This window comes from Kwoniella dendrophila, chromosome 1, assembly GCF_036810415.1.
Source record: "Kwoniella dendrophila CBS 6074 chromosome 1, complete sequence".
Lineage (NCBI taxonomy): Eukaryota > Fungi > Basidiomycota > Tremellomycetes > Tremellales > Cryptococcaceae > Kwoniella > Kwoniella dendrophila.
This window is the reverse complement of record NC_089476.1, coordinates 3071400-3089350: the sequence shown is the minus strand read 5'-3', so window position 1 is coordinate 3089350 and position 17951 is coordinate 3071400. Positions and strand designations below refer to the sequence as shown.

Sequence of the window (17951 nt, the reverse complement as noted above, 5' to 3'; positions counted from 1 at the left end):
TTGAGATAGATATCGTTCATCAAAATGCATACATTCAGTAAGACAGTCCTAACTGTCCATTACCAATCGTTTTTCGCATTTTTACAAGTTTCACAACCTTTACAAATTTCCTTTTTCAATTTATCTTTATGAAATTGACTAGTTGGAGCAATGAATATACTTCCACCTGTATTATGTCTTCTTGGATCAGCTGCAACTTCCCATTCAGGTTTACTAGAGTCTATACCTTCATCTAAATTCAGGTTAGAATTTGAAGTATCTGAAAAATCATCATTATTAAATTTAATTATAACAGGTACACTAATATTTCTATTTATCCAATTCACTTTATGACCTCTTTTCTCTTCTAATTCTACAATGATTGATTCATCTTTGGGATTATCAAATCCTTTTACAGTAGTGTTTTGGATTTGAGAATGAAATTGTTTCTCGAAAGAAGTATAATTTGGTAGAATTTGATTATGTATTCTATTTTCTTTTAAAGATTCTTTAGGTGATAATTTATATTCTAATATATTTCTAACAATTTGTATATTGGCTGATATTATTGTTGATCCACCTGATGATCCACCTGCTAAAAAAGGTTTATTCGTTAAAGAATTTGATATTATATAAGGACAACTTGATGATAATGGTCTTTTACCACCTTGAACTATTTTCCATCGATTACAGTATATTATATTATATTCAGCTATTAATCAATCAATTATGGTTTTTTGGTTGTAATAATGATTTCAATAATCGATATGTATATGGATCATGAAGTGAAAGAGAATTGGAATATAGTGAATAACAATTTACTCAACTTACTATAATTAGTCGGTTGTGGTGCATATCCTGTATAATTTGATCTACCTTTAATAGAAAAATCATCCATTGAATCATTTAATATGAATCCATATTTTGGAACCATAATATGTGAACCCCAACCTAAACCAACTGTAGTAGTTATTGAAATTATCATTCCATTTGAATCAGCTACTGTGATATTTGATGTTCCATTATCATTAACTATTTCGATTCTATAAAGAAAGCAGCAGCAGCAGAATATATATCAATACTGAAGGTTCATTCAAGATTTGACAGATAGTAGAAGTGATGGTAAGTAGATCACTAACCCTGGAGGTTTATAATAATCCGGTTCATGGGTAGTTTCAGTAATTAATTTTGATCTTTCTTTGATTGATTCAGGTTTAAGCCAATCTAATTGTTTTTTTATCAATCCTGGTACATAATTTGGATCACCTAAAGATGTCCTTTGACCGTATGCGAGCTTTTATCGTTTAAAAAAGAGGTAAGTATCAGTTAAGATAATTCTTTTTGGAAACTGATGATCTTCATCTCATCAAGCTTACTCTCAAAGTTTCAGTCAAATTATGTAAATCTTCTACACTTCCAGGACCTTCAGTCTTCAAATGACTTAATATTCCCATAGCAGATAAGAATATAGCCCCAGATCCAGGTGCTGGTATAGAATATATAGTGTAATCTTTATATTGTATTGATAAAGGTTGATTCCATTCTACAGTATAATCTATTCATGCGAATGGAGGTTTCAATTAGCAGATTCCTTTCAGAGGTGATCAAACGATCATTCCTCGAAAGCTTTCAATTTCGGCTTGACCGCCATTAAAAAAAACAAGTTGGAAACAATGTAATCATCAACTCACTCTGCAAATCATCCGTAGTCATCAAGCCACCTTTTTCTCTCACAGAATCCACTATAGCTTGAGCGATTTCACCTTCATAAAAAGCTTTTGAACCTTCTTTAGCTATTTTCTTCAATGTTTGAGCATATTCAGGTCTTTTCCAGATTGATCCTACAGGTATGGGTTGACCTTCATTGGTAAATAATGTTGAATAGCATAGATCTTGATGCATCCATGAAAAATCTGTCGTTCCGTATGGATTACGTCCTGGTGTTATAAACTGTTGTCTTACGATCTATCAGCAAGCTTTTTTGTAGGGTTTCATCAAACGAGTATAGACATAGTTATTATGAATTGCCTAGTGACACGAAAGTAAGAAGAGAGAGAGAAGTTCTGAGACCGACACGATTCAAAAACAAACTTACATCATTCAAATCTTGGCTTACTTCAAACCCATTTTCAGATAATTTGATTGAAGGTTCAAATAAAATCTCCCATGGTAATTTCCCATATTTGAGATGTAATTCTTCTAACCCTTTTATTTCACCTGGTACAGCAACTGAAGTACCCCCAATTGAACTTGATACGTCTGGATTAACATAAAAATCTGATGTTGCCGCTGCCTAAAAAGCAATATAATCAATAGATTGTCACTCTCTATAATTGCATGTTTTAATTGATTGTTACCATTGGAAAAAGCAATGGATTGAAGGCAAACCTTCCGTAAGATGGTATCACACTTTTATCAAACCGCTACCTCTCCGCTCGATTAATTCGGGGTGTGAGATACAAGATATAACTTACTGGAGCAGTATGTCTAAAATTCAAACTTTTATATTCCCCTTTTTCATCTCTCAAAATAGCAAATCCACCACCACCTATATCAGAATGATATGGACATAAAGTATTTACTGCTAGTATAGTGGCTATAATTGAATCTACTGCATTTCCACCTGCCGCGAGTATATCTGTACCTATTTTTGATGCTCTGGTATCTTCACTTGTTACTGCACCTGATAATATCTTATCGTTATTGGTAACCATATTGTAGAACTATGATCGATTTCACGTCCATTAAAAATCAAAACAAAATTCTTGTTCACATAATTTTGACAAATTAGATTATACTATGACCCTTGTCATCCAAGATCGTCTCAAATCAATCGTACTCTTCAGACCATGGTCAGTAAAGTCGACAGGTAGTGTACCTTTGTTGAGGACCACAAAGTAACCAATATTCGCATCTTCCATCTCCTCCCGACGACCTTTCGGATCTCTTGCCCGACAATAGATATCTCGTAAACATCTAATTTCGGACATCGCCGACATACCGTATCACTAGAAACGCGACACGTGAATTTGTTTGTTCCTATATATATATATATCAATAATAATATTGTATGTACTTCTGCTTGAGCTTCTTATTCTTTCTGCGTTGAACTGATACCTTTCACACAACGTCTAATTGATATATCAAAGTGAAGTAGCAATAAAAAAACAACCCTAACTGATAAACACCGCTTACAGTATAGTAGTCGAAGAATTGAAATAGAAAGACGTCATCCTAATCATGTCGGATAAAACAAACAATGATGATACACTTCCTCAAGATCAACCTCAAACACTTTCTTCTACTGCAGCTTTAGTACCATCTCAATCATTTTCAACTAAAAGATTATCTACAATAGGTAAACCAAATTCATCTAGTCCAGCTAAATTACCTAATGGTAGTAGTTCGACTAGTGGCGCAAAAGATATAATCAGTCCAGGTGAATTATGTGGATTTGTAAGTTTTCATTTCAATATTTTTCTGATGCAAGAACAAGAAAGCTTGAAACGGAAAGCCTAATTTTACAAAAATACATTCTAGGTTGATACACTTTTATCACAACTGGAAACAAGATTTGACGAAATGAGTGATCAAGTATTGTAAGTTTCGATGAATATAACTTGATAATTATTTGATCGCAATGTTTTTTCTCTATCTGAAATACTATTCCGGAGAATGGCTTACTGACGATTATAATTTCGTTATTCATATTAGGGGAAGAAGTACGTTTGTTTGTTCCACTACGATACATCAAATCTGAAAAGCTAATGGTATGATACTTTTTCATACGATTGTAGTGAATGAAATGTCTCAAAGAATCGATAATCTGGAAAATGCTATTGAGAATTTAATGCAAGATGATTTGGGTCAAGATATTATTTCCCCTCAGAAGTAGCCGAATTGATCCCTCGCATTTGATTCTAGCAATTTTGATCATTTATTGATATGTTGTTGTACTATATGTGAGTAGACTAGCTTTAAGCATCGAAATCGCAATTGCAATCATGAAATGCTTTATTGGTTTAGGTAGCTGATTGATCTCTCTAAAATGTTGTTTAGGTAATCTGCCAATACCCAGTCATTCCATGTATGACCAGCCCAGTATAGCTACTCGGAAATCTTTGTTGATTCAGGGCCACGATGCAAACATCCATCGTTCTGAATTCTATGTGGAAAGCGCATCAGATCATCCTAATCCTCTACAGAGACCTAGATTCAAACATAATTGCTTATGATGATTATATATCGTATCTATCGTTATGAATGTGCATGATTATGTGATATTTGATGAATCGTACATCTACAAATCTTTTACTACAATTTCCTTCTTAAATCTCTACTTTCAGCTATAACATCATGACCACCCCAATTCGAACCTTTATAATTTAATTCTAAATTATTTATTTCATTTATTATTTGACCATTATTTAATAATGATTTTTGTGATTTTTGTGATTGAGATTGTGATTGAGGATATAATGAACTTGGTAATACTATATTATTAATTTGATTTTGATTGAGTTGATCTGATTTTATAAGGAAAAAAGATAATAAAGCGTTTTTTGCAGCTCTATATTCAGCCATTGATTTTGATGAACCATGACCTTCAGATAATTTAATTCCTGAGGGTAAAAATAATCCAATTAAATATAAAGGTGATTGTGAATTTATACCTGTTGATGCTAATAATTTTTTTTCAATTAAACCCTGATTTGAATTTATAGGTATATTTGAATTTGAAAGATGTTTTGATATAACAGAATTTAAAACGTGTAATGGATTTTTAAAATTGAATAATTCACTAAAATCTATTGATCTACTTAAGAAATGTCCATGAACGAATTCTCTTGCTGCGTGAATTCCCTGTAGAAAAGTGTTTGATTAGCATTTGTATAATAGACTAGTGACAATACGGTCCCGCTTCAAATCTTGATACTTGAACGGTGACAAGCTATAACAATCATGAAATAATCTCAATCTCGAGATATATATTTTTACTCACTTGTTCTTGGTAGATTAATCCAACAAATGCTCTAACAGTAGAAGCTACTACATCTTCAAAATTTTCTCTTTTTCCTTTTTGATAAATTGATTTTAATTCTTCATTTTGTTCATCTTTTGTTTCTTGTTTATTTAAATATTTTTCAAATCTTTTAGCTACTGGAACAGTGAAAGGAGTTGGACCTTTTGATGGTGAATTTTTATTTAAATTTGAATCTTGATTTTCTTTATATTCATTTTGAATTAAAAAAGTTTTTGACCATCTAATCGATAAACCAGATGAATTTGATCCTTTACCTTGACCAATTAAATTATTTTGATTTCCACCACCTTGTACACTTAAACCTAATTCTCTACCTACAGAGACCAAAGATTTCGGTCCAACATAAGATGTTATACAATTTTTAATTGCTTTAGTAGGTAAATATGGATATGTTGATGTAATATATTCACTTGCAAATAATCCTAATAATGAATTTCCTAATGATGATAATAATTCGTTATCCTCTTTACTATTACTGATACTACTACTACTACTACTAGATGATGATGATGATGATTCATCGACTACTTCCAAATCAGGTATATCACTTTCACCTTCTTCCGAGGTAGACAATTGTGATTGTTTTTCAGCAGCGTAATATGATGGATGGGTTAAACAAGTAATTAAACTTGAATGTAAAGCTTGATCATTTGAAGGTAATGATAATCTAGATAATAATGCTGATATAGCTGTTGTAGGTGGTATAGTTGATAATTCAGGTTTAGGTGTAATAGATAATTTTGATGTTGATGTGGTTTGGAATGATCTTGAAGGTATTCGTCTTTTCGCTATTCGTCTAGCAAAAGAAGGTGAAAAGTTTGGTCGAGCGAAGATAGCTGATGGTGATGACATGATGATGGAATAGTACGTGAGCTTATAGCTCAAACAGGGTGTTAGGATTATAAGGAAGGATGTGTGAAGGAAGGATTTATTGTAATCGGAAATTAGCTAGAGAATCGATAAATCCCAAAAGTAAGCTTGGAAAAAGTCTAAAGATGTTGAATTGTTCAAACTGATCCGAGCAGTATTCTAGGAAGCATAAAATAATACGTGATGTGGCATATATCTGGTCTTTTGGTTCCGTATCACTGATACAACACATGATCACCTCGTGTTGTCGCATCAATGGGGATCATCTGAGACCGTGGGAAACCAAATTCATTTGGGAATAACCAAGCTTGCGAGATGATGTTGATCACGTCACTTGATTTCTTCCGAATTATATAAATTGTCATCCTCGTTGTCCTTTTATCAACGGCCGAGTATCTCTTTGTTGATTAGCAAGAACCTACCTATCCGTAGACACAGAAACATTTTTGCCTTCTTGGCCTTCGCGACATCGCTTAATCATAAACAAAACACTTTTTAACTTCTTTTCCATTTTGGATATATATATATATATACATATAAACACAACCATCAATAATGTCATTTATTAAAGCTTCATCATCATTAGCAATTCGATCATCTATCAGATCAGCAGTCAGACCGTCCGTTTCTTCAGCTTCAGTTGTTAGACCATTCTCATCAACTCAGTCTAATCGAATGGTAGTTTCACCTTTTTTATCGGAACAACGTAAATCTGCTTCAGCAAGAAATGCTTGGGCAAACGATCCTATAGTAAAATATGATGAATTAAAACCTATTACACAACAACCTACTGATGTGAGTTGAGAATTATCCATATGAAAACATGATACCTTTATAGCTACATTCTCTCATCCCTGTCAGCTTTTGTCTTGTTTTTCAAGTAATTAATTAATCAAACTAATATGATATATGATCTATACTTAATAGGATATCCTCATTGTAGATGTAAGAGAACCTGATGAAGTCGCATTAGGTTCAATCCCTTCTTCTGTAAATTTACCTTTATCAAGATTGAAAGATGCTTTAGATAAAGGTTTCAATCCAGGAGATTTCCAAAAGGTAAGCTTATATGTGTTGCTTATGACATGTGTATGAGCTGATATAATGAGAATCAATTTTTCTTCTTCTATCTGATTTCGTCTGCTGATTGTGCCCATTCTTCAATAATAACAATATTTTACTTGCTTCGATTTGTCAATCCTCTCAACAGGAATTCGCATTCTCCAAACCAACATACGACCAAAATATCATTTTCTTCTGTAGATCAGGTAAAAGATCTGCAAATGCAGCTGAATTAGCAAATGAAAGAGGTTATCCAAATGTCAGAAACTATTCTGGAAGTTGGTTAGATTGGAGTAAGAGAGAAGGTGAAGATAAAGATGATTAAGGTGTTTAGCTCAGACGTACAATCAGATATGGAACTGCGACCTTCATTTGAATGGGTTGGGAAAGGAGGAAGAAGGAATCGAAAGTAGTATTGGAATTTGTAATCTGTAAATACGAAATTGGAATTGCGCTATAAAGCCCAGTAGTCTGACGATAAAATCTTATGTATTACCATGACATGTGAGTAAGATCGTCTGTCCAGCTGACACAAATGGTAATCATGAGGACTGCTATAGTAAAGTATCTCTTTCCAACTTTGGCAGACAACAAAGGGTATTATAAGGATATACATAGTTATCAAATTCTACTGATCTATCGATAATCTTGATTCTCCTCTTCCATGACGATCAAATCCTTCTCACATCGACTAACCAAAAAGACTCATTATATCATTAAATATTCGTGTATATCGTAATTGAACAAATTCGCCCCCATTTATAAACAATATTCCCAACTTGATCGAACTATCCTACAGAATATCATCTTACGCTCTAATAGTAACATTGGTAGTATGATTTGTATCCGCTCTGATAGTAGCTTTAGTAGTACGTTGTCTTCTGTTCTTGAACCAACCTAAGAAAACTAATGGTACCGTGACTAATAATAAGATCAACCAACCTAAAATAACTAAAACGAATGCTGCACCATAATGAGCATCAAGATTATCATGATTAAATCTTCTGTGACCTGTACCGAAGATAATGGTTACTAGGAAGAATGATATAGTTGCGAGAAGGGTTGTGAAGAGCTAAATCAACCAAAAGAAAATGTAATAAGTCGGTCTAGCCTTTTGATTAATAGAAGAGGGAGGGAACCCTCCAATCGTTAATCGAGAAAATTGAGATAAGGTTTGTTTTATAGACTATTAACTCACAGTCAAACCGAAACTTGCAGCTCCAGAAGCGATATTAGTAGCTGAATGAAGTAAAGAGAAGAATGATAAAGAACCAAAAGCTGCAGTTAAAGCTACGAAAATCAATGCTCCAGTAGCTGATTTACCTCCTGGTAACCATGGTTTGAAATCGTACCTAACGTTTTGATTAGATATATCAGCTTCAAGCGCAATTATCTGGACATGACATGCTAGACGAATGATCAAAATATCTATGACATATACCATAATGATATGATGAGATTATGATACTGTACTTACCCTACATGTTGATGGCATTTTCGACCTAAAATCAATCCATTTAAAGGTGCACCAGCACACCAACCGAAATTACCGTACTAGAGTAATCAACAACAATGGAGAATCAATATATCGTCGATATGTATTTTTTCGATATGCAAGTTAAACAACATAGTTTCACTCACTCTTACATCATTTTCTCTAGTATGAATATAATGTATACTTTTGATAAAAGGTGTTGAAAATGCTGAAAGCCAAAAGAATACTGTGGCAATCTACGTATTGAGATAAGTGGCAAAGATTTTAGAATACACTGTGTTCCAAAGGCAGTAAAATGGATTTTAGGTATGAGACTTACTAGAATAGAGAAAGCGGCAAGTCCAAGTAATAACGGTGCTCTACTTCTTCTAGTTGTGGTTGTATCGTAGTTGGTGTGGGACGCCATTGTATTACCAATTCTATGTCTTATTTTGCAAAAGGAAGCAAGAAAACAAACCAGGTCGAGAAAGAGTTAATTAAGGCTAAATTAGAGAGGGATAAACTGAACCTACTCAATATTTAGTATTTATAGTATTGATGCTATTTATACTCCTTTCATTGTGTTCAACCTTCAACTCCAAATCAAATGCATTATAAAGCATTTTGTAAAATTTTGCAAGGATATGACGTGTTTTTAGCATTCCGACACCAACATGAGGTTTTTTGAAACACATCATTAACCCTCAAAGGATGTTATATATTTTATTGTTATTATTGTGTAAACTGATCTGACGTCAATTGTATTGATTATTTCGCGAATATACCTGGAATCTCACATGATTTGTGACTCATAATATAATCATGGTCGTCAAGCTAGCAAAAAGCAAAAAGGTACCGTCAAAATCGATTGAACTGTTTCAAAAGATATTTATTATTGTAGATCAAGTTGTTAGAACCCTCTAGAAATGTTATTAACGTCATGAGTTGAAGGTATAGTTGGTTATGCTTATCACAGGAGAGAGAATCAGCATTGATCGCCTTCCAGAAACAAGGTGGATCATTTATTCCTAGTGATACTTCATTTTGCTACTTTTTCTGCCATTGATCATGTTCTGGAATCACATGTTAGAGTCAGAATTTCGCTGTGAAGCTAAGTCGAGTAATTTCGTCTATCATCTTCGCCGCCTACTTTCCCCCAGAAAGGAATATTTGTTTTGCTACCTTCTCTTTCAAGTACCATCAAGAATAATAGTGAGGTAGAGTAATTTATTCGCCATCGACGCAATGCTTCGAGAATATTTCTCAACTCTCTCATCCCTGTAAAACGAAATAAAATTGGTCAAGTCTCAAATGCATTATACTCTACGTTGTATCAGCAAAATTGCGCTTTTGGGGAAAGAAAATCGTTCATGATCAACGTGATCAGCCAAACTAGTGAGAGCACTGATCCCAGAATATGTTCCTACACCTGGTCCATCGACAGAATGCGAGTATGGATAAAGACGAAAGACAGAATAGATGATATCAAGTTGTAGAATGCATAACCTTAACATATAGATAAACAATATACTCGCAAAGCACCTGTTAATGCCATCACCCCCAAATACCGTATATTTCCGTGCGCGGTACCAATATTTAATAAGTATATGTTTTGCAATTTAAGCGTACTGTACTGCCACGTTTTCAGTTGACCATGTGTTTTGGAAGATGATGACAGTCTAAGTGACGTATGCGGAATGTAACTTATATGTAGACGAAATGTTGCGACGACGATGAGGAAAGGATGATGCGGAATAATAATATTTGCAAAGTTGAGTTGATATGATACTAACCTTCTTCCTCAGCATCAATTATTCAGCTTCTTCTGTGACTGAATCTTTACACATATAATACATTGCTCGTCAACAAGAGCTAAACAAACGGCTCAACTATAATTCTACCAGTCTAAAATCAAGAAGACTTCTTTTACTTCAAAATGCCAGCTGTGGATCCTCATTATCTTTGGGCGTTTGGTCATGGTGTGATGCTTTTATCTGCATGTAAGTATTTCTACCTAAGTTAAGTAACATCGATTACTTCATCTATCTCTTCAGAGTTCTTTTTGGAAATCTGGAACCAAGTTTGAGTAGGAATTATCTACTGATCCCTCTGATTTTTGTTTTAGCATACGTTTTATTACAAACTGTTTTCTTTAGACCAACACCAACAAAATCATATAAATTAGCATTTACAGGTGCATTATTATCATATTCAATTGTAGTTTATAAATCTTTAGGTAAACCACAATTAAATCAACAATGGTTAAGAAGAGCTTTAGTAGATGAAAATGTTCAATATGCTATTTTAGCTTTATATTGGTGGGTTGCAAAACCTGTTAATGGTGAGTTACAGTTTCATTGTTCCGTCCAGAAGATGTGTATGAATCTTTTAAGTATTTGATGAGGGTATATAAAGAAAGAGAGTGATAGATCAAGTTATTAGATGATGTTTTTATGCGGATATCTTCTGGAGGAAGGGGTTAATTCAGAATTTTGGAAACAATCAAGAACATCGAGCACGGATTCAACCAGGAGAAACAGCTGTTTAACACTCATATTTGGTTGCTTGGTCAATTCGTTTGCTATATTTGTATACTGACCAAATTAAACCTCTTTTGCCGACCTTGTAGTATCAATCCTCCCATTCGCAACGTTTTCTTTGTTCCACTGCTTAACATTCCTTCGAACAAACATAATCCCTAAATTCGTACCGTAAGTTTTCATATTCCTTAGCCAGTGTCTCTTTCCTACGATCCGTGTGTTGAACATGCCGAATCTAATTCTGTTTGCCATAGTCCCCCACCTCAAGGTGCTCAAGCGAATTCTCAAAGACAACCTGCATTACTTGAAAACATTTCAAGAAGAATTCAACTTTGGGTCAAAGGAAACTACGATGTTGCTATGAGATTCGTAGCTTACTGTGAATTGTTAATTTGTGTTAGATTGATCTTGGGTGTTTTAACGTGAGTCGATGAGTCTTATCTGTTTGAATGTCGGCTTTTTCTCCTTAATTTTCAACGAATGGAGAAGGTATAGAACGATCCATACTAGTATAGACTAAAGAAAGACTCTTATGGAATTTCGCATAATGGAGACAATCAATAATCCGAAAGTAGGCTAACAACCGATATTCTTTCAAATCCATTAGATTCAGACAATCGTTCATTGCACCATTATTTATGGTTCATTTCGTTAGATTGAGATATCACGCTTCACCATTTACAAAATCAGCTATCAATAACGTAAATACACATATAAATAATTTTGTTTCCAACAAACCACCTGTAATTCAAAATGTTTGGCAAACAATTAAACGATTAATAAGTACTTGGGGTGGCGCACCTTTAATTTCTGGTCAAGGTCAACAACCTGCTGCTGGACCTGGAGCTCAAGGAGCTCAAGCCGCTGGGGCTGGGGCAGGTAGACGATAAGTCACCTCAAGCGAATGAAGTTACAGTTAGCAGAAACGGTGAGCCAGAAGTAGAAGGAGGAACAAGGGTCAAGGCAAGATAGCTAAAAAAAGGGGGAAGATGAAAAAGGGTGGTTTAGCATAAGAAGATGGATTAAAATGGATGTTCAAGACGGTTTTAGAAGAGGAGCGGAAATATTGTTATAGCGGGTACGACATGGTGATAGAGGTGAAAGGAAGAAGAAGAAGAAGAAGAAGGAAAACAAGAAAACAGAAAAGAAGATGGATTTTCAATACTCAACACGCGATACTCAATATGTTTTCGTTACATGATATGCAAAAACAACAGACATTATCGACATGCTTTGTGTTACGTTACTTCACTGTGTACAGGATATCTTCATCTACAGTACAAATCATGATATTCCAGTCTGATATATACTGTCAATTACTCATCATCCCAACCCTCAGGTTTCTTAACATTGCCCCAATCAACTAAACTTAAGAATCTATCCATTTGATCAACTACTTCATTCACTTGTTTATCTGAAGTTTCTTTATCTTTCGTTTGTGTTGCTGTTATTTTCGATTTACTTGATGGAAAATGTATTATCTAAAAGTTGGGAATCCGAAATATATGGTAAAAAAAAAAGATGCATAATCAGCATATAATTTCTTTTTTTTTTTTTTTTTTTGGGGGTTGTTTTTCTACAAAAATACACAATAATAATATTATAATTTCAATATTCTCCCATACTAATTATCTATCCATCATTATCAATCCTTTTATCTTTTCTGATTATAGTCCTTCAATAAGGTCTAAATCTAGCTTGTGGTCCACCACCACTATGAAAATCAGATCTTACCCTTCCTGCTCCATTTCCATTTGGATCTTCATCAGCATCTTCCCATTGACCATCGTCTTCATCTTCATCTTCTTCATCATCATCATCTTGCTCACCACCAAAACCAAAGAATGATGAAGGTTCACCATTAGGTAAGACCGAATCGTGTAATGCTGAACAGAATGATAATGCTTGAAACAACGATTCGACTGATGAGATCAAAAAAGAGTTGATTATTAGTTATTTTTCCCCTTAGCGAAATTCCCAGCGTAAAATACGTGAGGTTAAAGTATAAACTTACGTTTAGTAGAATCATCTAAAAATATTCTAATTTCCCTCATTTCTGTAAATTCATCTTCACCATTTCCATACACATCATCATCATCATCATCTTCCTGGTCTTCTTCATCTTCTTCATCTACTTGATTATCATCAGTTTGATCTATTTTTATATCTTCATGATCTCCATTAATATGTTCGCCATTTAAACCATTTTGATTTGAAGGTCCAGCATCAAAAGCAGTGGTAATAGAAGTGGTAGTGGAGCTTGAAGGTGGCGCATCAGATTCATCAACTTGACAATATAAATGTGCAGGTAGATCATTTGATGAAGGTGTTAAAGCATGTAAAGTTAATGAAGGGAAAGGTAAATTGAAACCTGGTTTTATATTTTGATCTGATGGTATGAAAGCTACTGATCTATAAAGATTATCACAAAAGATGAAAACAAGTCAATAATAATCTCGATTAATCAACAACAATTTCCTTGATGTAAAGAAGATAATAGACAGAATAGGCAAGTAAATACTTACATCTCATTTACCCATAATTTACCTTTAACTCTTATAGTCTCATTTTCGTTGACTTGACTGGTTGGCCAATTTTCCCATCCACCTTGTTTTGATGATAATAAAACTTCAACATCATCTAACCATCTTAATATAGGTGGTATATCAATGAATGATTCAGGTGTTTGTGAAGTTATTTGTGTATGTTCTTCGGGTGATATACTTATTGGTGGTGTTATAATTGGTGATAACATTGTCAAATCGGACCTTGTGTTTCGAGAAAAGATAACTTCAGTGGGTGATCTACTTGCTTCTTCTTCAGCCTTTTGATACGAGGATACCTATTTACAGAAGAGATGGAACCGATTGAAGAGTGTTATAGATTTCAAAATCAAGTAGATACCATTGAAACCTGACTTTCGAACAGGTGGTTCAACATTAGTTTTCGAAATTTTGGTTCCGCGGCGAAGATGGTTTATTTTAACAGATTTACAATTTACCAAGTCGAGAGAACTTTATATTCCTGCATCCTCTTAATCAGTAAACGACTTATCCATATGCGATCCAGCTCAGAGTCCTGTATGAAGATACAGATGCAAATTTCGACATATGAGGACACGCATAATAATGCATGTATATACAAAAACTGCCTAACTTCTTACTCTATACGTTTTATTTCTACTTTTGAAATCTACATCTATTGACCAGATTTCCAGTAACAAATATCACCATCTACAACTTCATAAGGTTTACCTTGTTGTCTAAGCTTACCGGCGGCTTTGACAGCAGCTTCTGTACCATATTCTTTCAAATCATCATATGCCATAATTTCACCGCAGATGAATTTATTTTCGAAATCAGAATGAATAACACCAGCAGCCTGTGGTGCTTTTGTACCTTTTCTAATTGTCCAAGCTCTAACTTCATCAGGACCAGAGGTGAAATATCTAATTAATTCTAAACTTGTATAACCTGCTGTTGTGATTTTACCTAAAGCTGATGCATTTTTACCGAGACCAAGTGTTTCAGCTTCAGCAACTTTTTCATCATCTGTCATTCTAACTAATCTTTCTTCTAATGCGACTGAAAATGGAATTAATGAATCTCCTGGATTGTTTTCATCTATCCATGCTTTGATTTTTGGTAACCATTTATTCTTCTTTCTAACGAAATCTCTTTCAGAAAGATTTACTAAATATGTAATTGGTTTAGCTGTAAGTAAGTTCAATCCATTGATGACTTCAACCTAAAATCCAATATCAAAATATCTTTATGTCAGCATACAATGACTCCATTTTAAGGGAACAGTCGACACATGACAAAAAGTGGAAGTTCATTGTGTAAAGATCAGTAAAATAAAATTTCTCTCATTTGATAATTGGGCGTTACTCCGCATCGATGAGCTGGGTTTAAAGAGCGTAGCTCTGTTTCATCAGGCATTTCTGGGTTGCAGGAAAGAAAGAGGAAGATGGATAATGATATTTGTTGAGAACAAGGTAAATGATAGCGAAAGCAAAGACATAGCATATCACGGAAAGAGAAACAATACTAACTTCTTTGTTTGACCAGTTACCTTTTCGTACATCCTTGTTATCTTCTACAAGGTGTTTCAAGATTTTTTCGACTGTAGCCTATTGACGCGTGGAAAGATGAGGTATAAGTGAATGACCTACTAATACAATATCAGAGAGAGAGAGAGTTCGCCAACTTACTAATTCTTCTTTTTTAGCTTTATCAGCTAAACTTACACCACCAGCATTTCTTGTATTTTTTTTAGCAGCTTCTACAGCTTTTTCAACCCATTCAATATCTTTTAATCGTAACTCTGTTGAAATGATTTGCATATCTCTACATGGATCAACATCACCTTCAACATGAATAACTTCTGCATCATCAAATGCTCTAACAACTTGAAATATACCATCAACTGATCTGACATGTGATAAGAATGCATTACCTAAACCTGCACCTGTTGATGCACCTGCAGTTAAACCTGCAATATCGACACATGTTAAAAATGCTGGTACTTTTGATACAGGTTTATATAATTGACATAACCAATCGAATCGTTCATCAGGTACTGGAATTCTTGCTTCTTCTGGGTCACTGAAAGGTGTGAAGTATATCAATAAATAGGTTGCGTAGTTTAAACAAGGAGAGTGCTTATCACAAGCCAACTTACATGGTAGCATATGGGAAATTGGCAGCTTTACCTAAATCGGTTTGTGAAAGGGTGTTGAAGAATGATGATTTACCGACATTTGGTACACCGACAATACCAATCTGATTAAGGTTGAAACACATTTTGATATCAGTCACATTACTTTTTTTACCGTATTGCATTTCTAACTCACTTGCAAGTTATTACTTGGTCTACCAAGGATAACTTTTTTAACTTCTTCGACCTTTTTCTTTGGTGCCATTTTTTTAGGTGGTTTAGCAAATATAAAAGGGGTAGTAGAGAAATGTGCTGTTGCTACAAGGGGAACAACGGAAGAAACTTTTTGAAAGGAAAAAGAGGTTTTTACAACAAGAGAGAAAAATGAATTTGAAGTGACTTTTCTATTATAGGTCAAACTTCTTAATGTACTATTTAATGGAAGACGAGGTGGCATACACCTTTTTTATGTATTATATTTATATTGGAATTTTGATTATACGAAAAAGGAGGAGAGTAGAAACAGAAACGAAACGAAAGAAAGTGAAAGAACGTTAAAGATACCAACCACAACTTACTCTCAAGCAAGGAGATGGCTCAAGCGAATACTTAGAAACGATATCAGGGTGATAATTTGGTTTATACAGTTTGGAATTTTTCGCTTTTCAACTGAAAGAAATAGATTATTCCTCCCATTTAATTATATTATCTGGAGACTCCACAAAAATGAATTGCCGATGTTGTCCACCTGATAGCGTATAGCGTAGACAAGATAGACGATAACAGTTAATGTATAAATAGACGATAAATAGACGGCAACTATCTATTATTCATCAGTTCATCTTGCTTCCCTTTCCACACTTCAGCTATCTAGTTAACTACGATGTCTAAGGAAGCATATCCACTTGGCGCTTCAGCACTAGATGAGCTATTCCGAGCTTCCCTCAAATGTAGGTATTATCTATAATCCTCTAATCTTAGATAGAGATCAGAGATAAAAGTCGCCTAAGCTGATTCGGATTTTGACAGACAGGGATAGAGCTTATGCTCCTTATTCCAAGTTCAGGTCAGTTATTTCAACTACTCAAGTTGGATTTATAGCTGACTTCACAATGCTTCATTTACAGAGTCGGCGCAGCGCTTCTAGGTGCAGACGGACAGATATTCGGAGGATGTAACGTTGAAAATGCTTCATACGGTATGTAATGATCACATATATACTTATGAACAAGAACAGTAGAAGGGAGGCGGTGAGAAAGTGAGGAGGGGTGGTGGGGTGAACCAGTATGGGGATGATTGGTGATGTATGAAACAAAACTATCGATCATTGTAAGCGGAAGGGCTAACCAAACAAACCTTTTCTTTTAGGTGCGGGCATATGCGCAGAACGGACGGCCATTGTAAAAGCTATAGTGAATATACATTCGATTTGGAAAGTTCAAGGCGGTTTGCTGATCATCTTGTACTAATACACCATAGAGTGAAGGGCAGAACAAATTCTTAGCAGTTGCTGTTTCATCGTAAGTCCGCTCTGATTAGAAGAATGACTTGATAACTGATTTTAGTTGGGTATCGCCTAATAATTATGTTTTAGTGATGTACCTTCACCAACTACATCACCATGTGGAATATGTAGACAATTTTTACGTGAATTCTTATCACCTAAAATACCAATTTACTTCATTTCTGCCGAGTATCAATCGATCAAAAGTACACCAACTTGGTTGGAAACCTTAGATGATGAAGAAGCAAAGAAATATATTGTTAAAATGACGATGGAAGAATTATTACCTAATTCTTTTGGACCTGATAATTTAGGTATAAAAGGTCCTCAATAATACATTCATTCTTTCAATATAGGCAAAGAAGAAAGGGGTTTTTTTGTTATAATTCGACAAGCTCCTTCATGCGAAACAGGATAATTCATTGTTACCGGTGGTATGCCACGGTCGCTTTTGGCATATATACATAGCTTCGCTTTCGTAGCTGCACAATCTAAAAACGAGTCTCGACTTGTAATATGATACATATGCTATTTGATAGACCATGGATAATCTTTATAGATCGATATGCAATATGAAAGGAATAATTATGAATGTACAATTCTTATTTATGATATGAAATTTTCCCCATACAATGGAAATACAAGATGGCAAGAGCTATTTTTGTCTTCTCTTCTCTCATTTCTTTTTGTCTACTTCTACTGATTATTCGCAAACTAACATTAGCTGTATGTCTAAAGTGGTAGCCGCGATGTCGATTGGAACTTTTATATTGATCGTCCCTTCTCCCTTAAGTGTTTATTGTTTGTCATTAGATTTCG

At 34.4% G+C, this 17951-nt stretch overlaps 9 protein-coding genes across 9 annotated transcripts; 4 read left to right on the top strand and 5 right to left on the bottom strand.

The window, feature by feature from the left end:
• Nucleotides 1-59: 59 nt before the first annotated feature.
• L201_001105 (gamma-glutamyltransferase) lies at nucleotides 60-2693 on the bottom strand (the record flags this gene model as incomplete). The annotated part of the gene is made up of 7 exons (XM_066216898.1): nucleotides 60-652; nucleotides 811-1022; nucleotides 1119-1273; nucleotides 1356-1534; nucleotides 1671-1929; nucleotides 2075-2272; nucleotides 2454-2693. 7 exons carry the CDS (start codon nucleotides 2691-2693, stop codon nucleotides 60-62), a joined length of 1836 nt encoding a protein of 611 aa, XP_066072995.1.
• Nucleotides 2694-3219: 526 nt separating this feature from the next.
• On the top strand, nucleotides 3220-3874 carry L201_001104 (uncharacterized protein; the record flags this gene model as incomplete). Its single annotated transcript, XM_066216897.1, has 4 exons — nucleotides 3220-3435; nucleotides 3520-3578; nucleotides 3694-3701; nucleotides 3777-3874. 4 exons carry the CDS (start codon nucleotides 3220-3222, stop codon nucleotides 3872-3874), a joined length of 381 nt encoding a protein of 126 aa, XP_066072994.1.
• Nucleotides 3875-4293: 419 nt separating this feature from the next.
• Nucleotides 4294-5875, bottom strand: L201_001103 (uncharacterized protein; the record flags this gene model as incomplete). Its single annotated transcript, XM_066216896.1, has 2 exons — nucleotides 4294-4842; nucleotides 4982-5875. 2 exons carry the CDS (start codon nucleotides 5873-5875, stop codon nucleotides 4294-4296), a joined length of 1443 nt encoding a protein of 480 aa, XP_066072993.1.
• Nucleotides 5876-6448: 573 nt separating this feature from the next.
• L201_001102 (uncharacterized protein) lies at nucleotides 6449-7280 on the top strand (the record flags this gene model as incomplete). The annotated part of the gene is made up of 3 exons (XM_066216895.1): nucleotides 6449-6688; nucleotides 6821-6952; nucleotides 7104-7280. 3 exons carry the CDS (start codon nucleotides 6449-6451, stop codon nucleotides 7278-7280), a joined length of 549 nt encoding a protein of 182 aa, XP_066072992.1.
• A 483-nt stretch (nucleotides 7281-7763) lies between these two features.
• On the bottom strand, nucleotides 7764-8856 carry L201_001101 (uncharacterized protein; the record flags this gene model as incomplete). Its single annotated transcript, XM_066216894.1, has 5 exons — nucleotides 7764-8027; nucleotides 8154-8307; nucleotides 8433-8509; nucleotides 8597-8686; nucleotides 8770-8856. The coding sequence occupies 5 exons, from the start codon at nucleotides 8854-8856 to the stop codon at nucleotides 7764-7766; spliced, it is 672 nt and encodes a 223-aa protein (XP_066072991.1).
• A 1509-nt stretch (nucleotides 8857-10365) lies between these two features.
• L201_001100 (uncharacterized protein) lies at nucleotides 10366-11859 on the top strand (the record flags this gene model as incomplete). Its single annotated transcript, XM_066216893.1, has 5 exons — nucleotides 10366-10429; nucleotides 10555-10770; nucleotides 11059-11140; nucleotides 11224-11391; nucleotides 11577-11859. The coding sequence occupies 5 exons, from the start codon at nucleotides 10366-10368 to the stop codon at nucleotides 11857-11859; spliced, it is 813 nt and encodes a 270-aa protein (XP_066072990.1).
• A 787-nt stretch (nucleotides 11860-12646) lies between these two features.
• On the bottom strand, nucleotides 12647-13724 carry L201_001099 (uncharacterized protein; the record flags this gene model as incomplete). Its single annotated transcript, XM_066216892.1, has 3 exons — nucleotides 12647-12891; nucleotides 12984-13381; nucleotides 13495-13724. The coding sequence occupies 3 exons, from the start codon at nucleotides 13722-13724 to the stop codon at nucleotides 12647-12649; spliced, it is 873 nt and encodes a 290-aa protein (XP_066072989.1).
• A 443-nt stretch (nucleotides 13725-14167) lies between these two features.
• Nucleotides 14168-15893, bottom strand: L201_001098 (GTP-binding protein YchF; the record flags this gene model as incomplete). Its single annotated transcript, XM_066216891.1, has 5 exons — nucleotides 14168-14716; nucleotides 15024-15101; nucleotides 15183-15576; nucleotides 15653-15753; nucleotides 15825-15893. The coding sequence occupies 5 exons, from the start codon at nucleotides 15891-15893 to the stop codon at nucleotides 14168-14170; spliced, it is 1191 nt and encodes a 396-aa protein (XP_066072988.1).
• A 618-nt stretch (nucleotides 15894-16511) lies between these two features.
• Nucleotides 16512-17466, top strand: L201_001097 (cytidine deaminase; the record flags this gene model as incomplete). The annotated part of the gene is made up of 6 exons (XM_066216890.1): nucleotides 16512-16578; nucleotides 16658-16694; nucleotides 16756-16826; nucleotides 16997-17040; nucleotides 17108-17148; nucleotides 17223-17466. The coding sequence occupies 6 exons, from the start codon at nucleotides 16512-16514 to the stop codon at nucleotides 17464-17466; spliced, it is 504 nt and encodes a 167-aa protein (XP_066072987.1).
• Between the last annotated feature and the right edge of the window lie 485 nt (nucleotides 17467-17951).